Consider the following 27555-nt stretch of genomic DNA (forward strand, 5'->3'; position numbering starts at 1 on the left):
TTTCTGAATTTTTGAGCACATTCTTGAAGGTAGTGTGAATCTTTGTATAAGTGCTTGCTTGGCCATTATATTATACCACAAATAAAACCAACAATTTCCCCAAGTCTGTCCAGGTATCAACCAGGAATCTTTGAGTACTTTTATGCAAGACCTTGGCCCAAAAAGAGGAGTCATTTTGTGGAAGACATATTTAAGACAGTAGTTGTTCTTGACCTTTTTATACGCTCCATATCAAATGCACGTAGCCTCACACACGTTGTTAATTTCTAGTAGTTCAAGCAGTTTATACTTCTCCTATTATGGTCGAAATTATGGATTTGATTAGGTCATGAATAATGCATTCAAACCATATCTTTTCATCATATTGAGTTGCAGTTTGAAGCAATTCATTAATATATATTTTTTTTCCTTTTTTTTGTCATTATTTTATGTACCCAACAATAATTTGCACCAAAAATTAGCTGTCAGTGAAATTTTAAATAATGTCTCTCTCTCTTTTTTTTGGAGACCCTATAGCTACATCATGTGTACTTCTTTTTTTTTTTTGGCTGGATGCATTATGTGTACCAATGGGTGAAGGAAGAAAAACTTTCTACAAAATAGGAATTTTTTTATATTTTATACTCTTCTCATTATCTCCTTGAAGTCAAAACAATCTTTTTCACACAATTGGTTAAAAGATTGCCCTTGTCGGCAGCAAGTAACAATTTGTTCAACCGTCAAAGGCGTCACATTGTGAAATTTTATTTGGAATTTTGTCTTATGATGATACTAAGTCCTATGTAGTTTCAACCAATATCCAAGTCCTATGTAGTTTCAACCAATATCCAACATTCAGGCAAAGGGAACATTCAATTAGTTTGTGTGACAAAATAGTAAACATAACCAACACAAAGTTTACCGATAAATATTTCCAACCTTGATTACTTGTATCTCAAAGTACAAAGGAACACTAACGATTTTTTCTCACCAAAAGCTACATTGGCCTAATCAACAACCAAGGCTTACAAAGCCATAGAGTCTGATGTTTCCCTTTAGAGTACACTCAGATTTTGCCCCTCACATGCACATGCTGTTGACACCTCCAACAACCTAGGTTATAAGTTATAACAAGCAAGAAACAGTTGCTAAGGTTATATTAAGCATCACAATTCTTGACACCCCCAACAAATGAATGTTGTCACATTTGGGAACTACCTAAGACACAACTGCATGATGTCTTGGAGCCTTTCCGTGCTGCCAACGCTCAACAAAGACTGCATTTAGACCAATTTGTTGTCACCTATTAGACATATGTGCACAACCAAGCTATATACGCACATGTTGTAGCCCAAGACAGGCCTTGTGGCAGCCTAAGAACACCGACCAGCACATAACCTTAGTCCATGCACCACAATGTGGAGGGCTTGCCCTGTAGCAATGCCATTTCCAAGTTTGGCCATCATAGTCCATATATATATAGCACATCAGTATCACCACCCATATGCAATCCAGCCACACTTGGCCTAGAGAGCCACAACCCAAAACATGTTTTTCTCATTTTAATCCAACATTCTACCTACTCATGTAGCCTAGCCCGAGCTTCCACACACGCAACCTAGACACTGCCCTACAATCTGTACATGAACAAGTTCACGCAAAGCTGTCATGGCTCATTATATTATATATACTGCCCACAACACACACATGATCTTGGAGCTTGCCGACTATAAGTTTATTACTTTTGCAAAGATATTGTCACACACTCACACTCCCATTTAGCCAACATGAGTATGCATGCACCTCCGGTGACAGAAGCAATATAAATATATATATAAGATTTTGTTAACAGATACCTTAAATACATTCATTTTGAAAATACTTTTAGGAACTTTTACGATTTTTTTATTACAGTTTTTAGAGTCTAATGGGTGCACTTAAAACATTTGTTAATAAATTGTTTTAGGAATATTTTAGTACCACTTTTATAAGAAATATAAAAAATTGTAAAAAAAAAAAAAAATCAGTTGTTTTTATTATTTTTTTTAATTTTTCCATAAAATATTTCTAAAAAGTATTTTTCAAACAAATACCCTTAAAGCATTCACTAAAAAAATTCATTAATAAAACATTAAATGCATCAATCTTAATCATTGTCATTGGACACTCGATTAAAATTCATTTTTAAAAGTGAGGGAGGGTGTGTGTATATATATGTATATTATAAAAATGATAAGAGGGGAGGAGGGAACGAAACCTAACTAAGACATATATACCTAATACCTCTCTCATGTCCATAAATTTGTTTGGCAGGCATGGTATAAGGTGCCAACATTCATTTTTAAAAGTGAGGGAGGGTGTGTGTATATATATATATTATAAAAATGATAAGAGGGAGGAGGGAACGAAACCTACCTAAGACATATATACCTAATACCTCTCTCATGTCCATAAATTTGTTTGGCAGGCCTGTGTGTAAGGTGCCAACACAAAGGCCAAAGCTATCCATACATTAGATTCTAATTCTGACTTTTGTAGTTATGTACCCAATTAACATGAGGTGGTTGCTTGTTGTAGTTATTGTATTGCTAAGCATTACTATTACTACTTTTTTGTTAAAAATTAATTGTTTGAAGAATACGTTTGTTGGCAGGATTGATGATTAAGATGATAATATAAAAAGTTAAGGGATGTTTAATTATGAATTGTTATTATGTCGGTTGATTTCTTATCACTCCTCACTCCTCAACTCTCAATCAATGCAAATCATTTAAAGACTGAGTGCATCTTCTTCCCCACTTCTTTTGCTGTCTGGACTTTGGCATGCTTTAACTCCTTGCTCCCTCTCTCTCTCTCTCTCTGTGTCTCAGTCATTGTCTTTATAGTTTATAGTATACTATTATTTTCTCTCTTATACTATATATTTCTCCAAGCTAAAAGTCATTGTTTATGTCCCGCAGTCATGCTTCTACACTTGATTTTCCATGTGCAAAGACCATAATGCTATGCTATTACTAGGCGAAGGGTCACTCTCAGTGTTTCAAAGCCCTCATGTGCCTTGTGTGATTTGCTCTTATTTTATCAAATCCAAGGTTGTCCAAATTATGAATGCAAGATTTTTACTTTATTTTATTATTTCAAAGGAATGAATGCATGATTAATCATTCATCTAATAAGAAACAAATAGTGAATACATTATTATGCAGCCACTAACCCTCAAAAGAAAAATAGGAGAAAGAGAGAGAGAGAGAGAGTTTTGTGGGCTAACTCAAGGATCAAGGCCTATACTGTAGCCCAATTTCACATTATGATGTGAACTTGAACTACTTTATAGAGTATAGATTGCTTAACATACATGATAAGACAAACATGACACTTAATTTTTCTTTTATTTTTATTTGAGAGATGCTACGTCTACAACATTTCTACAACATTTTTACAACAAATCACAAGTGGTTAGTTATTATTGGTTTAAATTTCAAACTAATGCTAAAATTACTTTTTTGCCCCAACAATAACAACTAGTAACAACTTGTCACTTAGGATTTGTTGTAAAAATGTTGTAGAAATGTTGTAGACATATCATTTCTCTTTTTATTTTTATGGAATCTGAGGATGTCCCATCAAGTGAATGGTCTAGATGGTTGATTCTAGGTTATAATTATGGTTTCTTGAGTCTTACACTAAATGTGGCCCCATCATATACTTCGAATAAGCAATTAAGCATTGATTGAGGGGAAAAAGGAAACAACACAAGGGTCACTCGAGAGATAATGGGATTGGAGGAAGCTTTTTCAATGGTTAAAGTCAACAAAATACAATTTCCCACCAACAAAATACATTTGTAGGCTTACTGCCAATGCCTTTTATAAGTATAACTAAACGACTTCTTCCCATAATATATCAGCTATTTTTCTTGCATATATATATATATATATATATATATATTTTGTTCCAGAACTCCAAAAATTAATAAATTAAAGAAATGAACTTTCGTTTAATGGAATAGGGTAAGAGCACCTTCTAAACCTTTAATTCCTCACGTATAGAATTATCCACAAAGTTAGTTCATTTGTGAACTACAATTGCATTGCGATATAGACTTTGTAGTTAATGCATAAAGGCAAAGTTAGAATATTTATGCATTATGTGAGATCCTCGTGGACTTTGGACCGTCCAATTTCTTGCCATCGAGTGTCGAGGAGTACATGTTTCATTCCATTTCAAAGTAGACATACTCTAAAGTCCTGAAAGTCCCATCAAACTATTTTACAAAAAATCAACAAGGGAATACAACTTTTGAAAAAAAATTGATTTTCAGGAAGAAAAAATGGAAAAGAATCTTTATACTTTCCTATTACCACAAGTACAACATGAGCAGTGTTTAACTAAGTACTTTTTGACAGAAACTACTCTTTTTTTTCCCTGCAATTTAGTTATACGAAGTCAAGAAAAACAAAAGTTTTGATAAATTTTTTTTTTTTTATATTTGTTGACGTGAATAATAAATTAAAAAAAAAAAAACGATGATACTGATAATTGGTAAATGCTAAAATCATAACTTTTGTTACAATTTGTGCACATAATAAATTGTGAGTAGTGTAGTAAAAAAGGTGGGTCTACAACTTCACCACTCACAACTCACCACGTGAATAAGTTTTGACAAAAATTATGATCTAACATTATTCAATTTAGTGTTTATGCACTACTCAATTAGTTACAAAGAGATAAAGCAAACTATAAGGATAAGAAAAAATAATAATTAATTTTTTGACAACTTTTCTATTTCTCCTAATGTTATAGCATCCCTAAAATGTTACATTAATAAATAACAAATATGAACATTAAAAAAACAAAAGGGGTTTGATCAACAACAATTTGAAGAATCATTAAAACCCCACCTAACAAGCTCTGAATAAATTCACCAAACCCATAACAGATGATATCTGTATTGAATCTGTGTCATTTATGGAGCCCAACCTCTGACACTGAGTAACCGTGCTTGGCCCTTTCTTTCCTTTTCCCAATATACCCGTCTCCTAATGTGTTTCTCTTTCTCAATAAAGTGTGTCTTTTTTTCCCTCCTCATGTTCAACGCAAAGACAAAAGTTCATCTTTCACTTTGGCTGTTTGTACTTGTTGGCTTGTGAAAGACCTGCTAAAGCAAGACAAGGTGAGACTCTCATTCTCTCTTGAAACATCGTTAGTTCTCGTATTCTCCATTTGTTAATTTGAATACTAATACAACTACTGGAGACATTTGTTTGTTTGTTATACTCAGTTTTTTGGGGCTTTATGGCCATTATAATTTATAACTTACAATGGTCCCCCTTCATTTGCAGGAAAAAAAAGTTTCATTTTTAGGTGAGTTTAAGCCCAAGAGTTATATTTTCTTGAAACCCAAAACCACTGCAGACTGAGAGGTGCTGGTTTTGGTGTTGGATTCAGTGAAGTAGCACTGTATTTTTCTGAGATGGACCCAGAGCCATTTATGATGAGTAGTGGTGGTTTTGAAGTTGAGCAAGGATTTTGAGCTGGTTGGAGGGTTTTGGTTTCAATCTCCTTTCCCTCTACTTGTTTCTCACTCTTTGAGCTCATTTCCCAAATGGGTTTTGGTTTGTTTGGCTCCATTTTGATTCTCACTCTATTCTTCGAGCTTTTGGCTTCTCAACAACCTAATTCAGATGGGCTCTTTGTCTCTGAGTTCTTGAAGGGGATGGGATTAGCCTCTTCCCACAACTTTTCTTCTCCTGTTTGTTCATGGCAAGGGGTTTTCTGTGATGGTGAAAAAGAACCTGTTACTGGGTTAGATTTCACTGGTTTAGGCCTCACGGGTTATATTCCTGATACAACCATTGGCAAGCTCACAAAGCTTCGATCTTTGGATCTTAGTAACAACAAAATCATTGGCTTGCCTTCAGATTTGTGGAGTTTAGGCTCACTCAAGAGCCTTAATCTTTCCTCCAATCAGATTTCTGGGTCCCTCCCTAACAACATTGGCAATTTTGGTTTCCTAGAAAGCTTGGACCTTTCAAGGAATAATTTCTCTGGGGAAATTCCAGCAACCATAGGCTCCCTAGTCAGCCTGCAAGTCCTTAAACTTAATGGAAACAGATTTGAGCAAAGCATCCCAGCAGGAATTCTGAATTGCCGTTCTCTGGTCACCATTGATCTTTCACTGAATCAGCTAAATGGGGATCTTCCAGCTGGTTTTGGTGCTGCATTGTCCAAGCTCAAAACTTTGAACCTTGCAGGAAATGTGATTTATGGCAAGGATTCAGATTTCTCAGAAATGAAATCCATCACTAGCCTAAACATTTCTGAGAATGTGTTTCAGGGTTCTGTAATGGGTGTGTTTCAGGAACAGCTGGAGGTCATGGACCTGAGCAGGAACCAGTTTCAAGGTCACATATCTCAGGTACAATTCAATTCTAGTTACACTTGGTCTCATTTGGTTTATCTAGACTTGTCTGAGAATCAGCTTAGTGGAGAAATATTCCGCAATCTTAGTCAAGCCCAGAATCTCAAACACCTTAATCTTGCATACAATAGATTTACTAGACAAGACTTTCCGAGTATTGAAATGCCCTTGGGTTTAGAATATCTTAATCTGTCAAGGACTAGTCTCACTGGTCATATTCCTTATGCAATCTCACTATTGCGTAATTTGAATACACTTGATCTTTCCCGGAACCATCTTACCGGGGAAATTCCGGTACCAAGTGTCAAAAACCTCCAGATTATTGATGTTTCTCACAACAATTTGAGTGGAGAAGTTCCTTTGTCTCTCTTAGAGAAACTCCCATGGATGGGGGGGTTCAACTTCTCCTACAATAACCTAAGCCTTTGTACAAATTTCCCCCCGGAAACTCTTGAAACATCATTCATTGGTTCCTCAAGCAGCTGTCCAATTGCTGCAAACCCCGTCCTCTTCAAAAGAAAACCTGCTAAACATAAGGGAACAACGCTTGCTCTAGCTCTAAGCCTCTCAATGATCTGCTTGCTTACTGGGTTGCTATTTATAGCATTTGGTTGCAGAAAGAAAACTAGAATGTGGGCTGTAAAGCAGACCTCATACAAAGAAGAACAAAATATTTCAGGCCCCTTTTCATTTAAGACTGATTCGACCACATGGGTGGCTGATGTTAAGCAAGCAAATTCAGTGCCAGTAGTGATTTTTGAGAAACCATTGTTGAATATTACATTTGCAGACCTCTTGTCTGCAACTTCAAATTTTGACCGTGGTACCCTTTTGGCTGAAGGCAAATTTGGGCCTGTTTATAGGGGGTTTCTACCTGGTGGAATTCATGTTGCAGTGAAAGTTTTGGTTCATGGGTCGACATTGACAGATCAAGAAGCTGCAAGAGAACTCGAGTATCTTGGTCGAATCAAACATGCCAATCTTGTTCCATTGACAGGATATTGCTTAGCTGGGGACCAAAGAATTGCTATCTATGACTACATGGAGAATGGGAACTTGCAGAATTTGCTTCATGACTTGCCACTTGGAGTTCAAACTGTAGAGGATTGGAGCACAGATACATGGGAGGAAGAGGATAATGATGGTATTCAAAATGTTGGCTCTGAAGGGTTGTTAACAACTTGGAGATTTCGTCACAAAATTGCACTTGGTACAGCCCGAGCACTGGCATTTCTCCACCATGGTTGCTCACCTCCAATTATTCATAGAGATGTCAAAGCTAGTAGTGTTTATCTGGATTATAACTTGGAGCCAAGATTATCTGATTTTGGTCTGGCTAAGATTTTTGGCAATGGATTAGATGAGGAGATTGCTCGTGGATCACCAGGGTATGTGCCACCAGAGTTCACTCAGCTGGATTATGACTCCCCTACGCCAAAATCTGATGTATATTGCTTTGGGGTGGTTCTGCTTGAGCTGATTACAGGCAAAAAGCCAATCGGAGATGACTATCCTGAGGCGAAAGAAACGAACTTGGTGTGTTGGGTTAGAGGATTAGTAAGGAATAGCCAAGGGTTAAGTGCCATTGATCCAAAAATACGTGATACAGGACTAGATGACCAGATGGAGGAGGCCCTCAAGATTGGATATCTGTGCACAGCTGACCTTCCCTCAAAGCGACCAAGCATGCAGCAAATAGTTGGACTTCTTAAAGATATTGAACCAACATCTCATCAGTGATGAAATGTGAAAAATGGGGTAGTATGGAAATTGCTTTATTCCCTTTTTGTTCTTTATGAGTTATTTTTATGCTGCCTTGGGAGGGAATGTACAGTGGTCCTGAAATTCTGTTTTGGTTTTGATGTCTTTCTTTTTCCCTTTCCATTGTTGGTGGCATAAAAGCTTAATTTATATACAAAAAACGTTTGATCTTTCAAACATGGTATCTCCTTGCAGCTTTACATCTAGTATTAGAATTCACTTGATTCCAGAGAAGCCTCTGAAGCAAATTTAGCTTAAAATTTTGTAGGCATACTCATGAGATGAGTTTTGGGTTTTGTTTCTTTTCAGTGTTAATGACTTGGAATGAGGACTCAAAACCCAAAACTTGTATGCTGGTTTAGGGGTCTCTCTCCTCGAGAGAAATGCTTGTGGTTGCTGCATGATATGCAAACTTGTATCCTAGTATATTTATTCTTCTATAGTGCTATTTCTACAACTAGAATATGTGGTAGACGTGGTGTCAGAGGTATGGTGCCATTACTCTAATTTGTTTCTAGTCATGGACCACCCTGGACCATAAATTGATCAATGGTTGTTTTTTTGTGGCTATGTACATGCGAGAATAGCAGCAGCACTTTGTTTTTTTGTTTAATTGAGGTGAGCTTGGACTAACACATATGGTTATTAAGTCTCATCAATGAATCCTCTTCATATAATTAGCAAAAGAAAGAATAGCAGCACTTGTTATAGGATTTGGTTAGGTCATAAGTGTACAAATAACATTTTCTTTGAGTCTTACTTTTTTGGAAATTGAAACACATATTTAGCAAAATTGTAGTCCGTTTTGTCAATATAAAGCTGGTATCAACCACTGGTTACTACAGAGACGATACAGAGATTCCTAATCCTACAAAAAATTATACTAGTATTTTATAGCATTATATTATTCTTTACGTACATTACTAAAAATATTGCTAAGTTCATGTTCATGATAATATAAATTTACAGTGAGAGGTTCCTACCACACTCGATACTAATAAAGGACACATGCATACCTTATCATAATAAGATGGGGACTGCAAATATAGCTAATACCTAATAAGGACATTATCATTATAATTCTCAAAATGGGGTGGATTGGTTAATTGGTTTGGTTGATGAGCATGTCAATATTTTTCACTTTTGAGAGTTTGACTAAAGGAAAAAAAAGTAAAAGTTTCCTGTTATCAGTTTGGCAAATGTTAACAAGCACGGCATAGGTGCTTGTTAAGGTTGTACAAAAGTGAGTCTCATTTAATAAAAAAAATTAAATAAATAAATTAAAAGGGCATAAAACTAGTCTTTTTGTTTATTTTAATATTTTGTCTTTATACAAAATTGACTTCACACTGAAATATATGATATAAAACTATAAAAAAAGACAAAATTGTACCAAAAAAATTATAAAATTACCGGATGCCCGTTAATACAACCCAATAAATTTTACTATGGCAGTGCAAGAAAAAAAAAAAAAAGGAACAAAAGGCAAAGCAAAACAACAACTTAGCAAAGACGACGACGACAACAACAATAAGCGTCAGCAAAAATGGTACTTGCTCTCATTTCTATCAAGTGTGGAACCTTTTCCTTTCGGCCTGTGGAAAAGAATTACTCTTTCTATTATTCTACACTACTACAAATAGATTAAATAAACCAAAAAAAGAAAAGAAAAGCATATTTCTTTGACTGAATAATTAAGGCCGGCGTAGAATTCTTGTCCCCTTATTTTCATATAGGAATTTCCACACCAATTATGATCACAAAACAATTGTATGTATAAGTGATTATAACTGTTGAATTGAAGTGATGACTCAAGCCTTATGTTCCAACTGGTGGCAATAATAATTTTCAAACACAATTATCATGAGTTGCAGCTGCTAAAGTCATGCGTTAAAAGTTTTATGCTGGACTAACATCATTCATATACCACTCGACCTTTAGAAAAGATCTTCCAAAATCATGTTTGACTAAGATTAAAATTATGTATGACCCAAAATAGTTCCCATAGTAATGAGTATTAAAATTTTGTAATCCAAAACTCTGGCTAATCTAATCAGTGATGCACTATGCAATATATCTTTTTCTACAAATATTAATTATCATGACATTGTAATAGACATCAAAATCGTTCATTGGCAAGGTAAAAAAGCATGGCAATTATTTAAGATTTATGTGACGTGCTTCTAATAGTTTAATAAAGTTATTCTCAAAAAAAAAAAAGTTTAATAAAGTTTCTAGGAGTGATTGAGTCAAACAAATGACTTCTGTGGGAGGAGGGTTTAGGGAAGGAAAGACCACCTCATCTGTACAGACTAACACAAATTTTTGTAAAAATATCTATTCCTTTGAGGCTCACCGACGACATTTTGATGATTACAGTCATGTTGCATCAGTTAAATACAGTAATAGTTCTATTTTTGTAAGTTTTTATGGTCATACCTTTATGTGGAAATGGGGAGATTATTTATAGGTACAGATTGATCCCCATTTCTTGCTTGGATATGTCCCACTAATCTCATGCTTTGGAGCTATCGTGACTCATATCACTTAGACACTCTAATTTGTAGGGCGCAACTAGGCAATTTTGTCCTGCTGAATGAAGAGAGAATCACATCATATTAGATGTGATATAAGGTAGTTGTGGCACAATAAATGTCGAAAATGAAGAGAATCACATCACATTAGATGTAATGCGAGGTAGTTGTGGCACAATAATGTCACGATGACTAAATCTAAATGACTTATCATTCTTATGAGGCAAAACTACAGAGCTAAACTGCAGACGCTCCTTTTTGAGTGGAGCTTCTCAGCATGATTCTAGGATCCATTAGCAATATTCATGAGGTTGATGTCCCTTTGCATTATTCCAATTCGGTCTCTCACCGTCTTTCTTTGATCTTTGTTTCCCTCCACCACCCCCCCCACTCCCCCCTCACAAACCTCTGTTTTTCATTTTTATTATTGTACTACCTAGGTTATTATTATCTATAACATAGTCATTTGATTAAACATTAAGTGCAAATTTGTATAGTGCCAGCAAATTTTACAACCATCTTGAGCTATTTTGTTAAGGCATAAAAATGTATCTCCTTCCAATAGATAAAGGATGTGAATACAAGAAAATTAAGTTCTATGACATTCTTTGATTAAGATGGGTTGGAAAAATTGTCCCCTAAAAGAATACATTCCGATGGACCCAGTTGGCTTTTCCTTGAGCATCAGATGCTTATCCAATTTGCCCCACTAAGCATCTTTTTAGAGAAGAGAAAGTGTGAGCCATTAAAATTGGGCATTATGATATAACTATCTTCGGGCATAAGCTTCAGAATAACACGTTTTGGAAAAAAAAAAAAAGGAAGAAAAGATGAGTCACAAATTGGGCTTTTGAATCACCATTTTTTTTTTTTTCCATCTTATATATATTGGGCTTGTGCTAATTTTGGAACTGGAATGCATTAGTTTGGGTCTGACTTCTTGTTTTATACACTGTCTTGCTCCCTCGCCTTTTGTGGTGGAGTACTACCAACTACCAAGCTTGATCAAAAAAAAAAAAAAAAAACTACCAAGAATGATATAGATAATGATATGAGGAAAGGCAAATTGCCTTTCTAAACACCTCCACCCTTGTGAAAACTCAACGTTTGAAATCTTTGATACTTAAATAATTTTAATGAGGATTGATCATATAGTCTCAAAACCCATCAATACGGTGCTATTGCAAATTTGCAAGTACACGTCAAGTTTTTGGCAAACTATAATTAAAATTGGTTAATAACCTAAGGGTACACGTCAACTCACTGGCTGCCACTGTTGCCCTCAGTTTACAAGGTAAATTTTGATGGCGCTACTTTTCCGGACATCGTCGCAGCAGTTCTGGGTGTGGTTGTACGTGATTCAGAGGGCTTGGTCATTGCAGCGCTATCAGAACGAATCCATTTGCCTCCAACTGTGGTAGCTTTGGAAGCGTTGGCTTGCAGGAGATCCATCGTATTTGCAATTGAACTTGGGCTTCAGGATGTGGTTTTCGAAGGCGATTCAGAGGTTATCTTTAAACTCCTCACTGCAGAGCAACCTTGCATGTCCGCATTTGGGCACATTATTGAAGAATCCCGCTCCCTAGCATCAACATTTAGGTTGGCTACCTTCACTCACACCAAGCGCCAGGGTAACAACGTTGCAGACAAACTCGCTAAGCTAGCGAAGAATTTGTATGAACCACAAGTATGGTTAGAGGACATTCATCGTAATGTAACAGAGCTTGTAACTGCTGACAGAATTTTCATGCATGTTTAATGACAAGTTCTTTCCGGTTTCTCAAAAAAAAAAAAAAAAAAGTTCTTTAATTGAATTTAAAATATGCAAAAAAAAAATGAATTTAAACAAATAACTACATTGAATTTTACTGACCTTAAAAAACATAAAATTGTTTGTGTTGTGTTAAATTTGCTCAATTGATACAAATCTTTATTGTTGTAATATAAAATGGAGGTAGTGGTCACAACAAATAAAACAAAAGAGTAATAGAACTTTTGTATTTAAGTGGTCATCCACTATCTTTCTATTATTGCCGAAAGATACAATTAGTCAATAAGTAGTTTTGCTATTGAAAAGTTATCTGACACTTCTTTACAACAAGGCTGTCATACATGTAGTCTTTTGCATGTCGATTGGTTTTAAGTTTTAACATATGCGTTGAAACAAGCGGAATGCTATCAGATAATTTATGTGTTGTTAAGGGTTTGTTTGGGATTTGCTTATTTTGTTGAAATTGAAAATTTTTTGCTGAAATTACTGTAGATAAAGGTAAAAGTTAGCTGAAATAGTACAATGGAACCTATAAATAGTACCAAAAAGTGCACTGAGACTCATGAATAGTAGTAAAAATAAACTGAATAGTAAAATAAGTTGACTTTTTAATTTTTGCCAAACACGCACTAAGGGTTGAAATTGACTGAAGAAGTAGCATAATAGAAGGCTAAAATTGGAAAGTGATTTACATTAAAGTCCAGATAGGACATCAAATGTATTGCAGTAAAATCCAGCTAGCAATTATCTCAATTTCCAACATTTATAAAATTTTCCTTTTTTATTTTTTTTATTTTTATATATGTCATTATAACAACTTGTAAATTTTCATTGTTTTAGATAGGCTTGTAAATGGCTCTAAATCGTTATAACCTATTCTGCAATTGGACAGTCAATCGCATGACAATTACATACTGTTGTCCTCAAGAGGTGGTATGGCCATGTTGTTCATACATGAAGAAGGCATTGAACTCATGTTTGATAATCGACATCTCAGGTAAAAGGAGTTGAATTTTACATATATGTAGAGCCTCTTAGTGAATGTGGTGTTGAAGAATCATAGCAGATAGCAATGGAGGGTTGCTGTGGTCTTATACAACATCCTTACACGAGGTATCAACATGAGTGGAGGACAAAATGCACACACATTCCCATTTTCATGTACTCAAATCTAAGCACAAAGCCACAAACAACTACAATAAAGAGAGCAACAAAAATTAAGAATTTACCTTACTTGTGATTAGCCTAAACAATGGAATGAAGGCAAGTGCCATGAAAGAACCTGAAACTAGTCACCAGTGAACCAGAGTTGTGCTAGTGAGGAAGGTTTTCAGTAAGGTGTTTGCTCGAAACAAAGCTCTGAGAACTCAAGAAAGTGTGTTTTTAATTTCAAAATATGAGGAAAAAAAAACCTTCATGGGTAGAGGCTGAAAATTTTATAATTTTCAAAAAATGTCCAGGTCATTAATGCTATCTCAACCAAATAAGGATTTAAGAGTATTCTCAAAAAAAAAAAAAATGCCAATTTTTTTTTGGGTTTTACATTAACCATTCACATTGGTGGAGCCATAAATTTAGTAATATAGTTTCACAAAAAGCTACTTTATCTATCTTACCTTCTCACTTTACAAAATACCCAACATTAGTGGTTTTATTTTAGTTTTCAACATAATAAAATAATATAAACAATACAATAAAATAATATATCAACTACAATAAAATAATATATTCACTACAAAGCTATAGTTGTAGAGCCAAATAATTTTACTTTGGCTCCACCAATGTAGTCATAAATTTGTATTTGGTGGTGTTAAAAATAGCAATGTAACTTTTTAGCACCACTAATACTAATGCTCTTTACTTAACAATTCACTCAAGACTCAACATCTCATACTCTATTTTACAATACACTAAGATAATCTAAAAGAAGAGGAGAGAGAAAAGAAGAAGAGAGAGTGAGAGTTTTAAGTAGATAAGAGAGAGAGAGAGTGAGAGTTTTAAGTAGATAAGAGAGAGAGAGAAAGAAAGGAGTGAATAATAAATAAAAAAAGATTAATATGAGCTAAAGTGGACATGTATCATGTCGGCATGCAAAATATATTGCCCCTTGTGGGTGGTTTTGGTGTGATCTTGTTTGGACATTTTTTTTACATTTTTGGTACTTTTGAAGCATTGAATGTCAATGCTCTAACAAACTATTTCAATGTAAGAACTACAAATTTAAGAAGGAAAAAAAATAGAACATTTTCCAAATCAATTTTAAAACAATGCAACTTTACTTTTTTTTTAATAAAAAAATATTGTTTTATAATTTAAAAATAAAAATCCTAAGTGGAAGGGAAAATTGCAAATGCAAATTGTGCACTACTTGTGTAGTGAGAGAGCATATGGAATATGATTCCTTGGATGAGAGCTAAACTGTGACACATTGATCCAACGGCCAAGATCTTATCTTACATTAACCAGAGTTAAGAATGTAGGAATAGGACCCTTCTCAATTCTGGCAGACCCCTCCAAAAGTCTGCCTCTTCTCAATTCTCATCATTTCTCATTTCTGAGAAGCAAACAAAGCTTGAGACAAAAGAAAGAGAGAGAGGGACAGAGGGACAGAGACAGAAGAGAAGCAAGCTTGGTTATTAGAAAATGTCGGACAGTGAGGAGCACCACTTTGAGTCCAAGGCTGACGCTGGAGCCTCAAAGACTTACCCTCAGCAAGCTGGTACCATTCGCAAGAATGGCTATATTGTCATCAAGAACAGGCCTTGCAAGGTATGTCTGTGTCTTTTTTTTTTTTTTTTGGGGGGGGGGGGGGGGGGCTTAATTTTATGAATTTTTATCTGGGTTTATATTATTTTTCCAAATCTTTGATGGGTTAATTTTAGTTCTTATTATTATTGGTGCTTTACTAGTTGTTGGGGTTTTTGTTTTTTCAGGTTTTTTCTTATGTTTTGGCTTTAATTTTGTGAATTTTTATCTGGGTTCATGTGATTATTTGTTTTGTTTATTAAAGCTTAGATTTTATGGTTAATTGAAGTTGTTTTCATGTGGGATACCTCTTAAAAACTTGATTTTTTTTTTTGCCCTATTGGGAATTATGTGTAGAAAAGTTGGTAATATAAAACCATATTTGAGTAGGGATTGCATATGGGTTTCTGTTTAAGTGATCATTTTTTAAGCTTAGTGGAGATGGCTAAGCTCTACTACATGTCAGAGATTAGATAATTGTGAGTAACATCTTGAAGACGTAAAGTTTGCATGTGCACATGTGTGATGGTTCATGTCTACTTTTAGGATATAGACTTTCAAAGAATATCACCAATTATAAGCCTCTGGTGTTTTTCAGGTTGTTGAAGTTTCCACTTCAAAAACAGGAAAGCATGGACATGCAAAGTGTCACTTTGTTGGAATCGACATATTTAATGGGAAGAAGCTTGAAGATATTGTTCCTTCATCCCACAACTGTGATGTAAAGCCTATTTCTAATTTTGCTTGACATGTTGGCGTTCTTTTGTGCTGACGCACATTGGGTTGTTGGTCCTTTTGATTCATTATTTGTTTTTGCAGGTTCCTCATGTTAATCGTACTGACTACCAGTTGATTGATATCTCTGAAGATGGTTTTGTAAGTTTTCTTTTATTAGTTATTACCAATTTTTGGTTTCAGGCAATGCTATCCTGTGTTTATTAATAGACCATCAATTGATAATAATGATTATATAGGGAATGGATCTTGTGTATGCAGACAAGACTATGCTTTTTAAATTGAGATTCTTCCACCTGAGTTTTCAGTTTTGGCTTGGGTGATGCTAAGAGCTGTCTAGCTCAATTACCACATCCTAGTGTTTCCAAATGAGACGTCTAAGATTCAAATCCCCCCTCCCCCAACTATCAAATTATCAAAAAACAAGTTTTGGCTTGGGTGATGCAGATTATTTACTTTGTATCAGCTGGCCTGCTGTTTTAGATTAAGGGTAGTTTTACAGGAAGAGTGCAAAACTATTAGGATGTTGAAATATTTTTGCCAGTTAATCTCAGTTTCATTATATTAAAGCATGACATTTACATTCATGATTCTAATACAAACTAAACCATGCTTCATATCCATTTCCCTTTCCATAAGGCACTCTACCAAAAAAACAGGCAATTAAGAAGAGAATTCTCTGTTTTATATGGAGAGTTTCAATGTTTGTACTTCAAAAAAACTGAGTCTTAGCTTTGTTTCTCTGTTTGCATGGCTACTTGATTTATGGTGTTCTCAGCTAATATTCTTTTAGTTTGCAATGGAAGATGAGAGAGACCAATGGCTACATGTTTTTTGTTCTTCTTGAACTGATTAAATATTATTTTAGTTTGCAATCAAAGATGTAGTGCTCTTGCTTATTGTATTTTGTGATATCAACCAATTTAAGTTGGGTGTCATGTAGGTGAGTCTTCTAACTGAGAATGGAAACACCAAGGATGATCTGAGGCTTCCCACTGATGACAGTCTGCTTAGCCAGGTATGTCATTGAGAATGTTTTTTCATTAACCATGCTAATTTGCTTAAGCATCAAAATCTTTGGAGACCACTCTGTCTCTGATATATTCTTTATTCATTTGTCCGTATAGACTAAATTTTTTGTCTTTGCGCTCCTTTGTGTAGATTAAAGATGGGTTTGCTGATGGAAAGGACCTTGTGGTGACTGTCATGTCTGCAATGGGAGAGGAGCAGATCTGTGCCCTTAAGGACATTGGCCCTAAAAATTAAACATGATGCTGTAGCAGTAGCTATAGCTGATGGCAAATGAAAACTTTTTTTTTTTTAATGAAACATATGGGGATTTTATCTGCTGTATGTGTGCAATAAATTTTATAAGATGGCATTCAGCATATTATAAGTTAGAATTTAGGCCTGTGCTTAAAATCTTGTCAGCCTCATGATTGGTGAAATAGAAAGAAAATCTGAGGCTGCTGTTCCCTCAATGAATGGCGCTTAAGTTTACAGTAGGATGGAATTCATATAAATATGAGTAATAATTATGGTGTCAAAATCTTATTTCTGTTTAAGTTTGTCAAGTTAAGGCCTGTAATATGTCTTTTTACGTGGAAATGCATGTTTTTGTTTTGCTTAGCTTTGCCTTACTCCCACCTTTAGTGGCAGCTATGACCAGTTCTGTCTGCTGTGCTTGGCTTCAGTGACATCATCACACATGCAAATTTTAGTTTTTGGAGAGTGACAGTTGATGTTCTCATGGATTAATACAAGTAATCCAATGAATTTTGCTGAAGCTGGAGTTGGAAATTTTAATTTTTTGGCTTGCATGTCCTTCTCCATGACAAGAAATTGACAATTTCAGTTAATGGTGCGTTTGGGGCATTTGTTAAATTAGCTTAGGAAAGTTTTAATACAATTTTAAAAAATTAGGTTTTTTTTTTTTTTTTCCTCATAAAAAGTTTTTAAAAATGGTTCATAAACCAATACCCCCGCCCATTAACTTTTTCCAACATCCTTTTAAAGTTTGGCATGTGAATTCGTACAATAAGTGAGAAAGGTTGGTATAAGTGAGGATGATCATTAAAAATTCTTCAGTAGAACCAAAGAATTGTATACCAAAGCCTGGAAAAGCCAAGAATGCATCACTTAAGATAACTATGATCTGCATAAAGGTTTATCTATGTCACTTTCTTTGTTATTTAAGCATTTTTCATACACTAGTCTTTTGAAGATTGATTAGGCTTAAGGGTGTTCGTTCAGTCAGGCTTATACTTCAGCAAAATTTTGAAACCATCCAAGCATATAATAAAGGTGAATAGGTGTCTCTTAAAATTTGCTCAAGCTTAACAAGGCGGACAAAGTAATTCAAATTTCTTGCAATATCTCTCTGGACAACTGGTTGATTCAATCCGTTTTTATTGGTAGAGATAAAGCTTATCATGGTCTTTGTAGGTGCTATATTTTGACATGCCAATTAGAATTTCTGATGTCCAAATTCATCAGGACAAAGGAATTAGACTCCCAGTCTTTCTGAAATTGGTGGCAAGCACATGCAGTGAATTGCCAAATATAATTGTATTGGGACCAAAAGTGAGAATACACACATTAGAAGATGGAGTTCTGAGTCTTCTGATTAAGCAATAAAGGGCCAAGTTGTGTGAATCAACCATCCTATTCCTCAGCTTAACATTTAGCAGAGAAGGCAGAGACTTACTAGTAGTGTCAAACCTTCTACTTCAGTCTGTCCAATACACTGACTTCATAGGAAAGTCGCTACTCTCTAGCCATGCTAAGCCTACTAGTTTTGCTGGTTCTCTAATAATTGAGATGGGGAACAACTGATTGATCTTTGTTTTGTTATATGGCTGTGTGTTCAGAACGAAGAGTTTCTCTACCTTTATAGAGACACAGTGCAGTTCACCACCTTGTTTAGGTATAAGTTTGCTGTGAATGGTTGCATGCTTTTTTTTATTAAGCTGGCTTTGATTTCAATTTCAGTTTGTTTCTTCCAATAACTTGACTCATTTCCTAATGAAGACCACCTGAACCTTTCAGGAAAATGGGGTGTGATACTATTTTGCCTTTGTAAAACTTTGGCACATTTCACCAAAAGATTGTCAATGGCAACTGAAAATGATAAGTATTAACCATATCACTTTTCAAGTTTTCGAGGAATTCACTTCATATGCTGTCTGGTAATACAAAATCAAATGGTTTACTTCCATGGGACAACCTTTTGCTTATTTTTAGCTCAGCCCCAATTCACTTTATGTTCCAAATGAAAATAAAAATGTGCTAGTAGTCCCCATCCCATTGGGGAATACTCCTACATTCTAGTTCAGACAACCTTTTGCTTATTTTTCTTTTGTTGCAAATAATAGGTTTGAACAAGCTACGTCTATTCTATGATGATTCATTAGGTCTTACCATCAGGCTAACATCTCCCATGCGTTTGGTTGGGGCTGAGCTAAAAATTGGATAAATTTTGTGTTTGCCATTTTCTAGCAATAGTGCATCTTTCAAGTTTCAAGTTGTTTTTGATGGTGGGTTTTGGTTAGTCAAAATTTGCTATTTAGATTGATTTTACAAAAATTTTTGGTGAATAGTATGCGCGTCAAACTAATTAGTTAGTTAGACTGATTTTGGAACTCGAGTTTAATAAACTCGAGTTCCAACCCAAAATTCTCCAGGTCCGTCCAGCATAAAATCTGACGTGGAATTAAAAAAAAAAAAAAAAAAAACCACATGGAACTCAAGTTTGCCAAACTCAAGTTCCAGTTGGGTAAATTTTTACTGCGTTGGACATCAAGTCTAGCAAACTCGAGTTCCAAGCAGGTAAATTTTTTTAAAAATTGGAACTCAAGTTTGCTAAACTCGAGCTCCAATTAAATTCCTCCAACTAACCCAACTGTCTCAGCTTTCCCATTACTCTCTAATATATCACAAACAGACTGCTTTCTGCCTAATACACACAAATTTCCCAGCTCTCTCCCATGCCATTTTTTTTTACTTCAAATGCAACTTTCATTCTTTCCCACGCCCAAGCTCTCTTTTTTTTTTTTTTTACTTCAAAGCAAACTTTCATTGATCTCTACAAAATTAAAAGCTTCATTGTTCAACCACTAGGTAAATATCTAAACCTTTTTCAAAATTTTTTTGGTTAGACCTGGTGAATTAATTTTTCATTTGTAGATATATATTTTCACATACCACTTTTATAGTGTTTATGAGTAATTAGTTCTGTGTAATATGTTTTTATTTATTTTTTTATTTTTTTATGTATTTGTAATTGGTTCTTATTTGTTCTTTGTGATGAGTTTTTTTGTGAAATGGGTTGTTGTTTGTAATGTGTTTAATATGTTATTATTTGCAATGTGTTGTTAATGGGTTATTTGCAATGTAACAGATTTTAATTTTTTAAGGTTAGTGACCATATAAAAAATTGCTTGAGAATAAAAATTCAAATATTTCTATTTGCTTGGAGAGAGTATTTTATATGTGCTTGGTTAATCATACAAAATTTGCTTGGAAATTTCAAAAATATTATCTCCAATGTTATTGTAGTTGCACGATTTTCCTGGTCCAAACCCTATTGATCAGGCCTTGGCCCGAGGCGCAACACGCAATAAATATTTGTAGAGGATGGGTCAAAGAACTTAGCCTCAGTGAGCTTAGTCGGTCTGATGCATGGACAATATTATTGCAGGAATAAAAACACAAGAATGGATATCTAACAGAAGATTCTATTTCCTGAGTGTCGAATCCATTTTTCGTCCCCCTCTTTGAGGGACTCCGCTACATTATATAGCTCTCTCATTCTTATCTGAACCTTACACTTATTGATCATCTAAGCCCCCACTTGAGCACCTGTCCTATCAGTCACCCTTATCACTCCCTTGTGAGTTGCAGTGGCCAAGGTAGTACTGTTCAGGGGTCTTTTCCTCATTAATGCGGCCAAGAGGGTGGTTGTGACACATTTAATGTGGTGGTGGCAGCTTTTCATGAGATATTTTGGGTTTTATTCTTTTTTATATGCTTGGAGGATGAACTGCGATGGTTGGGGCGAGCTCTTCGTCCGAACTTCGTAATGTCCGAGGAGGAGTTACTCCTCGGACAGGTTTCTTTTACTTCAATTGGGCTTGAATAAGGTTTTGGCTGTGACTTCTCCTCGGACAGGATGCTTCTCGGACGGGCCCGTAGTTTGACTAGCCCATTATTTTGGGCCGGGCCCCACAGTTATATTTGGTGGACCATACAATGTTATTTTTACTTGGCAAACCATACAATGTTATATTTTCTATTTTCTATTTTCTATTTTCTATTTGCTTGGAGATAATAAAATTTCAATTGTTTATAATTGATTAAAATTTCCATGTTATCTTTATATTTGCTTGGAGATAATATTTTATAATTCATATCGGATAAAAGTGTTATACTTATCACTAACTTTTAGTAAACTCATTTGACTTTGAATAGGTTTGTAATGGGTTCAATTGATTTATATCTATATTATGGTGGGGAGCTCCACAGTGATGTGATTCATGGAGTGACGTATGAAGGGCCTGGTAAAAGGTTAGAGATTATTTAGCTAAAAAAATGACAGGAGATCAATTTCAAGAAGTTGAAAAAGAAAATTATGAAAGAGCTGGATTTGGACCGTCGGTCCCATGACATAAAATTATATATCGTTCTCCTCATGCAGTTTTCAGTGACCGCATTGTCTTCACACCTATTGAAATAAAATGAGACAAGCATGTTAGGATTATGTTTGATAGGATAGACTCGACACCTCAGTTAAAAACTGCCGAGTTATATATAAGTGTGGAGCCTCGTATAGAACTTGGCGGTGAAGATGTGCAACAAACAATTTTGGAGGGTGGTAGACGGGAAGAATTACAATTATTACATGCAGATGAACATAATAGCGAGCATATTGATGAACCTGCAACTCATTTGCATCCGGAGGCAACAGTTGTGCAATTCGGTCAACGAGTGCTTTTATTTGAATCCTTTGACCATCTAGCACGGTTTTATTTTCATCTGGAATTTGAATTCCAAGCATTTCATTACAAACAGATTTCCAAGTTTTTTTAGTGAACCCAACCATTGCCTCACCCTCAATGGGCATCCCCATTATAACTTCCACATCTTGCAGTGTGATCGTCATCTCACCATGTGGAAGGTGGAAAGAATGGGTCTCTAGGCGCCTTCGCTCTACAAATGCAGTGATCAATGCATGATTAAGCTTTATGGATGGGACCATGTGTAGACGCTCTAAACCAAGCAACCTCACTATGGCAATCACACGCTCATCTACCATAGGATCTCGACGTGTCAACTCTTCATGGCGACATCGACAATTTAGTGTGCCAGGAGGATCCTGCAAATATTATAACAATAGATAGATATCTTATACTTTGATCAAGTACGTAATATGCCATTAAAGAACAATTCAAAATCCAAAAGCAATAGTATAATCTATAAGTTTATTTTCGAATCAATTTTAGGTTTCTTCTATCACTTCACAAAAAAAGTTAATAAATCACCAAATACCATTATGCGGAAATTTTTACCTGGCCTTTAGGGTTCCAAAGTAACTCAAATCGATGATTCACTTGTTCCGTCAAAACGCTATGATCAATGGGCCCAGGATCTATCGTCATGCTGCAAAAAGTTATGCCATATCAATTAGAAATAAAAGAGGAAAAAGAAAAGACACAAGTTCTATGCATAAATGTGCCAAGTATGAGAGGAAAAAGAAAAGACACAGGATTTATTTTAAACCATACAATATCGTCTAAAATCCTTTAAATTTACAACATTCAATAATCAAAGTAATAAAATCAAAAAGGAAGCAAGGTAAAAGACAAAAAGATCTAAACTTTCTTTCCAGGACTTCTGTACATTTTCTCAGCAACCCTAACAAAAGTAAATAAATTTAACCCCAAAAGAAAAATACAAAAAAAGTAGCAATCTTTTTCACATTTTGCTCTATTGGAGTAATGGGTTTTGTTGACTGTTTGAATAGATCCAGAATATTTGAAGAAACAGCAAACAGGCCCTAATGAAGAAATTCAAGCATAAACTACAAATTACACTAAAATTAAACTTTACCAGAACTGAATCACCCTATTATCTATGTAACCAAGCATAAACCTAACATTAAAATATGCAGAGTAAACAAACCCAGTTATTAATTACAAGCAGAACAACGAAATTGAGCTTAAAAATTAGACTTATCTTACAGGCACGGCCAAGGTCAGGAACGTGAGGAACACCGGTGTATTTATACGATGTGTGACTGAGAGCTAGACCGTAGAGAGAGAGGGACAGCGTGAAGGAACGCCGGTGATTGAGACTGAGAGAGACCGGAGTGAGAGAGAGGGACGGCGTGACTGAGAGAGAGAGGGACGGCGTGACTGAGAGAAATAGGGACGGTGTGAGAGAGAAGAGGGACGGCGTGACTGCTCAGAAGAACCAAAATGTGAAGGTGTATAGTGCCTAGAAATCAAGTTTACCAATCTCGGTTTCCATTTTAAAAAAATCACCGAAATTGTGTTTGCCACTGTCGAGTTCCATTTGGGTTTTTTTTTTTTTTTTTTTTTTTTTTTCAAACCTTAATTCCACGTCAGATATGTATGGGCGGATTTTGGGCTGGAACTCAAGTCTAATAAACTCGAGTTCCAAAATCAGTCCAACTAACTAATTAGTTTTATGCGCATACTATTCACCAAAAATTTTTGTAGAATCAGTCTAAATAGCAAATTTTTCCGTTTAACTAGCAAAGTCTCTGATCGTCTAATAAAAAATTTAGGATTCAAATTCCACTTATACTAACAACCGTTTGGTGTTTTGGCATGATGATAAAGAGTAATCATCATGGAACGGACACCTTATGTTGAAATTCAATTATATCTACAAAAATAAAAAAATAAATAAAAGAAGTTGCTGTTGGTTTTTTTGAGCTCGTGTCATTTTTAAGCCTATTTTGCATAAGTTTCCATCCAACAAATAAGCCAACGTCTTTTTTTGTTGGCACACCTATCTATAATTGATCTACACCATTTTAAGCAAACCAACAAATAAGTCAGTCTTTTTATTCTTTTTTTTTTTTTTGTGTGTGTGTGTGTGTGTGTGTGTGGTGAGAATCTACAAATAAGTCAATCCAAACAAATAGTGGTGTAAGTAAGTGTGGGCCAGAAAATTCATGGCCCAGGCCCATCCTATATCAAGGCCCAGGGCCTGATCTGAGGAGACCAATTGTCAAGGAGGAGTTTAATGCACGGATAGGATAAGTGAAAAGACTGCTCATACTGTAGTAGAGAACTCTGTGCCTGACAAACCCCTATTCTTAACCAAGCTATTCAACCTTTACGTCTACTCCCAACCACTTGAGGTATGGGCGGATAGGACAAGTCTTCTGCCCCGAAGGAAAAGCTCACACGTGGACCCTAAAGAGAGGGAGGAATATGAGTATAAAAGGAAACGAAAGCCAAGAGAAGGTGGAGGAGAAGAAGGGGAAGAACTTAATGCTCCTCGGACTAAGTCCGAGGAGTCCAACCCCTCAAGCTACGACGCTGTAGGGCTTGGATGTTCAGGCTGAATCCTTTCTTACATGAGTCCCCCTAAAATCAGGAATGGACCGTCGCCCCGTGATCAAAGGCAAGCCTTTTAAGCCCATTCTCTACCACTCATATTGTGAGGGATCTTTCATGTGCGAGCCCAACGTCATTCTTGGGCCGTTAAATAATCGTGTCCCCACAGTAAGGTTATAGAAAGTTGTTGCAAAATTTATAAAATACCTAGCAAGCCACAGCTTTATCATAAAACCTAGACAATTACAAACTTAATTATGGGTTAAAGACTTAAAGTTTAAACTTTATAGCCAGCTGTTCATTTTTCAGGAATAAGCAATAGCACTACAGACCAGAGAAAGTCTCTTTGAAGCAAACGATGAACTAGGGCTGTAAGCCTGTAAACTAGTTGAGACAAATGGAGTATTAATAGTTCAAGCTTCATTTAATTTTATTTCAAACATGAGTCAAGTTTGAACTTATCACCAAATAAGATTACATGTGTAAGTTTGATTCATTTAATTGATTTGTTGTTGGGTTTTTTCTTTTTGTTTAAAAAGGCCAAGATAAAGGCTAAAATGGATTGGTTTATTATTGGCTTCTTTTAGAGTGTTCAAAATTATATTTAAGGGTGGTGAAAACAAAAAATTTTAAAAATATTATATGTAGTGTGAGTTTGGGAAGCGCATTTTGTGCATTTCCTAGCGGGTGCATTTTTTTTAGTGGGTCATGTGTACTGTTCACGAAACCCACAAGTACATTTTTCAGCAAAAACAACTTTAAAACTAGGTCACACGGTACTATTCACAATTTAAAAATTATTTTGCTACAGTGTTTTCAATTTTCAACAATAAGTGATATTCAAACAGACCCGTAATTTTCGTTTTCCAAGTCAAGGATACAATGTGCCGCCATCACTATTATGAACAGCTTGGTTCATTTATAATTCTAAAAAATACTTACCTCTGGCCTGTGTTAGACTTAATGTTGTTCCTATTGCATTGGCTTTTTTGTTAACGAATACCTTAAAGCACAGGTTTTGGTGCATTTAGTAGTCCATTAAATGATATTTTTCAACAAAAAAAATTGACACTAATATCAAGAAAAACACACACAACTATAATAATAAAGATTTTTCTCCAAACTAATTTGGAGAGAAATCATTCAAATTCTTCATATATATATATATATATATATATATATATATATTTTTATTGGATGTGAATTTTGAAAATCTATCCATTAGATTGCATTTTCTTTATGTCCTTAATACACATGTCAAATTTCATTTAAATTGGATATTATTTATTATTCGATCAATAAACGTATCTTTTAAGCATAATTTTATATTATAAAAACTTGAAATTTAAACATTAGATTGATGAAATAGCTATTAACTTTCAATCTTCTTAAAATTTTGCAAATACAGAGGATATAATAAGAACATTCAATCTAACAGTTAGATTTTCAGAATTTACATTTAATAAAAAGATATAAGAGGAGTTTGAAAAGTTTCTCTTCAAACTAGTTTGAAAAGTTTCTCTTCAAACTAGTTTGAAGAGAAGCCTTTTCCAAATAAATTTGTACATATAAGTCAATAAATTATATTAATTAGTGTTGGTGGGCATCCTTGGTGGGGTTGACCCCCCCACACGGTCTGGGTAGAACGGCCAGAGCCTATGTCAGATCGGCGCCCTGCCCGGGGGTATAATATAGCCATAAAGGCCCCCATTTTCTTTTTACCAAAAAAAAAAAAAAAAAAAAGAACTTATTAGTACTTCTTAACTTGTGCCTTAGGGCACTTGTTGACAAGATCAAGTCAATTTTTGTTTTTTTTTTTTTTAATGAGTAGTGCCCTTTTTTCAATGAATTTTATCAGTACTCTAGGCATTGAGTGGGAGGAGATTCTAATCGAGTGTACTGTATCTTAAGGTCATGCCAACTCAAAGTTGGCCCAGTTTGATTGGAGTGATTTAGGAGATGGAAAAGGGGAGGAAAAAAAAAAAGGAGGGATATTTTAAATAGTGGAGTTGTTTGATTGGCAGGTGATTTTGCTAGTGTTTTGTTTTCTCCAGAGCCCATCATTTTGGGGTGTTTTGTTTTCTCTCCAAATAGGAGAGAAAATGAGAGAGAAAGAAGGGTTAGATGAGAATTTACTTATTTGCCCCTCTCCTCCCTCCACATTAATTTCTTTTCTTTTTTTCTTTTTTTAATATTAATGTTCAGTTTTTTCTCCCTTATAAATTATTAATATTTTTTTCATGCAATAGGAGCAATAGAGCAAAATTTATTCAAACATCATTTTCAATCCTCTCATTTTTCTTCTTAAGCAAACAAATTTTTCATGCTTCGAATTTTCCACCCACCAACCAAACACACACAAAGAAAAACTAAATTTTTTTATCTGTCCACTTTTCCATCCCCACCATTTTCTATCCCCAAATTTCCCATCCCCCAACCAAACAAGGCCTTAGGAAAAATTATTAAGGGTCACAGTGACGTTGTGCTCCTCCTTTCACATTTATGGTGGATCATATTATGAATTTAATTAGTAATATCCATCATAAATGTGAAAGAAGAGAGCTCTACATCACGGCGCTCAAGTAGCTTTTAATATTTACTCATTTCTTATACTTCTGTCTTTTTTGTTCTTGATATGTTATGATTTTCATCTCAAGTTCCTAAAAAAATATTACATTAGATTTCATCAAAAAAATATTACATTGGATTCCCCTGACTCCCATCCTCAACAGCCTCTGACTTCAATCCCCAATAGCACAAGCTTAAATCTGCTGAACATTCTCCACGGTATTCTTTAAACAATTCTTAAATGTTTTAGACTTCTGACATTAGTAGATATGTGCACATTCTCAAGTTAATCTTATTGTAGCCTTTGATATTAATGTGTTGTTTCTATTAAACTCTTATTATTTCTGTAATTCTCATGTAAATAGTAATTTCCTCACTGGCATTCTTGACATCGTTCAATCTGATACTTGGTTTTTACGTAAACAACATTCTTCTATGACAACCATGATACCA

General features: G+C 35.0%; 4 protein-coding genes across 4 annotated transcripts; 3 read left to right on the forward strand and 1 right to left on the reverse strand.

The window, feature by feature from the left end:
- The first annotated feature begins 4893 nt into the window (after positions 1–4893).
- On the forward strand, positions 4894–8338 carry LOC126715622 (probable LRR receptor-like serine/threonine-protein kinase At2g24230). The gene is made up of 2 exons (XM_050416323.1): positions 4894–5152; positions 5322–8338. Exon 2 carries the CDS (start codon positions 5585–5587, stop codon positions 8138–8140), a length of 2556 nt encoding a protein of 851 aa, XP_050272280.1. The 5' UTR covers positions 4894–5152; positions 5322–5584; the 3' UTR covers positions 8141–8338.
- Positions 8339–10851: 2513 nt separating this feature from the next.
- Positions 10852–12454, forward strand: LOC126704951 (uncharacterized). Its single transcript, XM_050403930.1, has 2 exons — positions 10852–10858; positions 11943–12454. The coding sequence occupies exons 1-2, from the start codon at positions 10852–10854 to the stop codon at positions 12452–12454; spliced, it is 519 nt and encodes a 172-aa protein (XP_050259887.1).
- Positions 12455–14957: 2503 nt separating this feature from the next.
- Positions 14958–17495, forward strand: LOC126715623 (eukaryotic translation initiation factor 5A). The gene is made up of 5 exons (XM_050416324.1): positions 14958–15235; positions 15810–15932; positions 16031–16087; positions 16890–16964; positions 17108–17495. Exons 1-5 carry the CDS (start codon positions 15110–15112, stop codon positions 17210–17212), a joined length of 486 nt encoding a protein of 161 aa, XP_050272281.1. The 5' UTR covers positions 14958–15109; the 3' UTR covers positions 17213–17495.
- Positions 17496–21589: 4094 nt separating this feature from the next.
- Positions 21590–23460, reverse strand: LOC126707436 (serine/threonine-protein phosphatase 7 long form homolog). The gene is made up of 2 exons (XM_050407070.1): positions 22513–23460; positions 21590–22319 (listed from the first exon to the last, which is right to left on the reverse strand). Exons 1-2 carry the CDS (start codon positions 22600–22602, stop codon positions 21702–21704), a joined length of 708 nt encoding a protein of 235 aa, XP_050263027.1. The 5' UTR covers positions 22603–23460; the 3' UTR covers positions 21590–21701.
- Between the last annotated feature and the right edge of the window lie 4095 nt (positions 23461–27555).

The sequence above is a fragment of the Quercus robur genome, chromosome 2 (assembly GCF_932294415.1).
Source record: "Quercus robur chromosome 2, dhQueRobu3.1, whole genome shotgun sequence".
Classification (NCBI taxonomy): Eukaryota; Viridiplantae; Streptophyta; class Magnoliopsida; order Fagales; family Fagaceae; genus Quercus; species Quercus robur.

Bases quoted from the DNA above. Each gene is read 5' to 3' on its own strand.
- LOC126715622 (XM_050416323.1), top strand. From the start codon at position 5,585: ATGGGTTTTGGTTTGTTTGGCTCCATTTTGATTCTCACTCTATTCTTC.
- LOC126715623 (XM_050416324.1), top strand. From the start codon at position 15,110: ATGTCGGACAGTGAGGAGCACCACTTTGAGTCCAAGGCTGACGCTGGA. The intron at 15,236-15,809 runs GTATGTCTGTGT...GGTGTTTTTCAG, and splicing joins TCAAGAACAGGCCTTGCAAG to GTTGTTGAAGTTTCCACTTC. The intron at 16,965-17,107 runs GTATGTCATTGA...TCCTTTGTGTAG, and splicing joins ATGACAGTCTGCTTAGCCAG to ATTAAAGATGGGTTTGCTGA.
- LOC126707436 (XM_050407070.1), bottom strand. From the start codon at position 22,602: ATGACGATAGATCCTGGGCCCATTGATCATAGCGTTTTGACGGAACAA. The intron at 22,320-22,512 runs GTAAAAATTTCC...TAATATTTGCAG, and splicing joins TTTGGAACCCTAAAGGCCAG to GATCCTCCTGGCACACTAAA.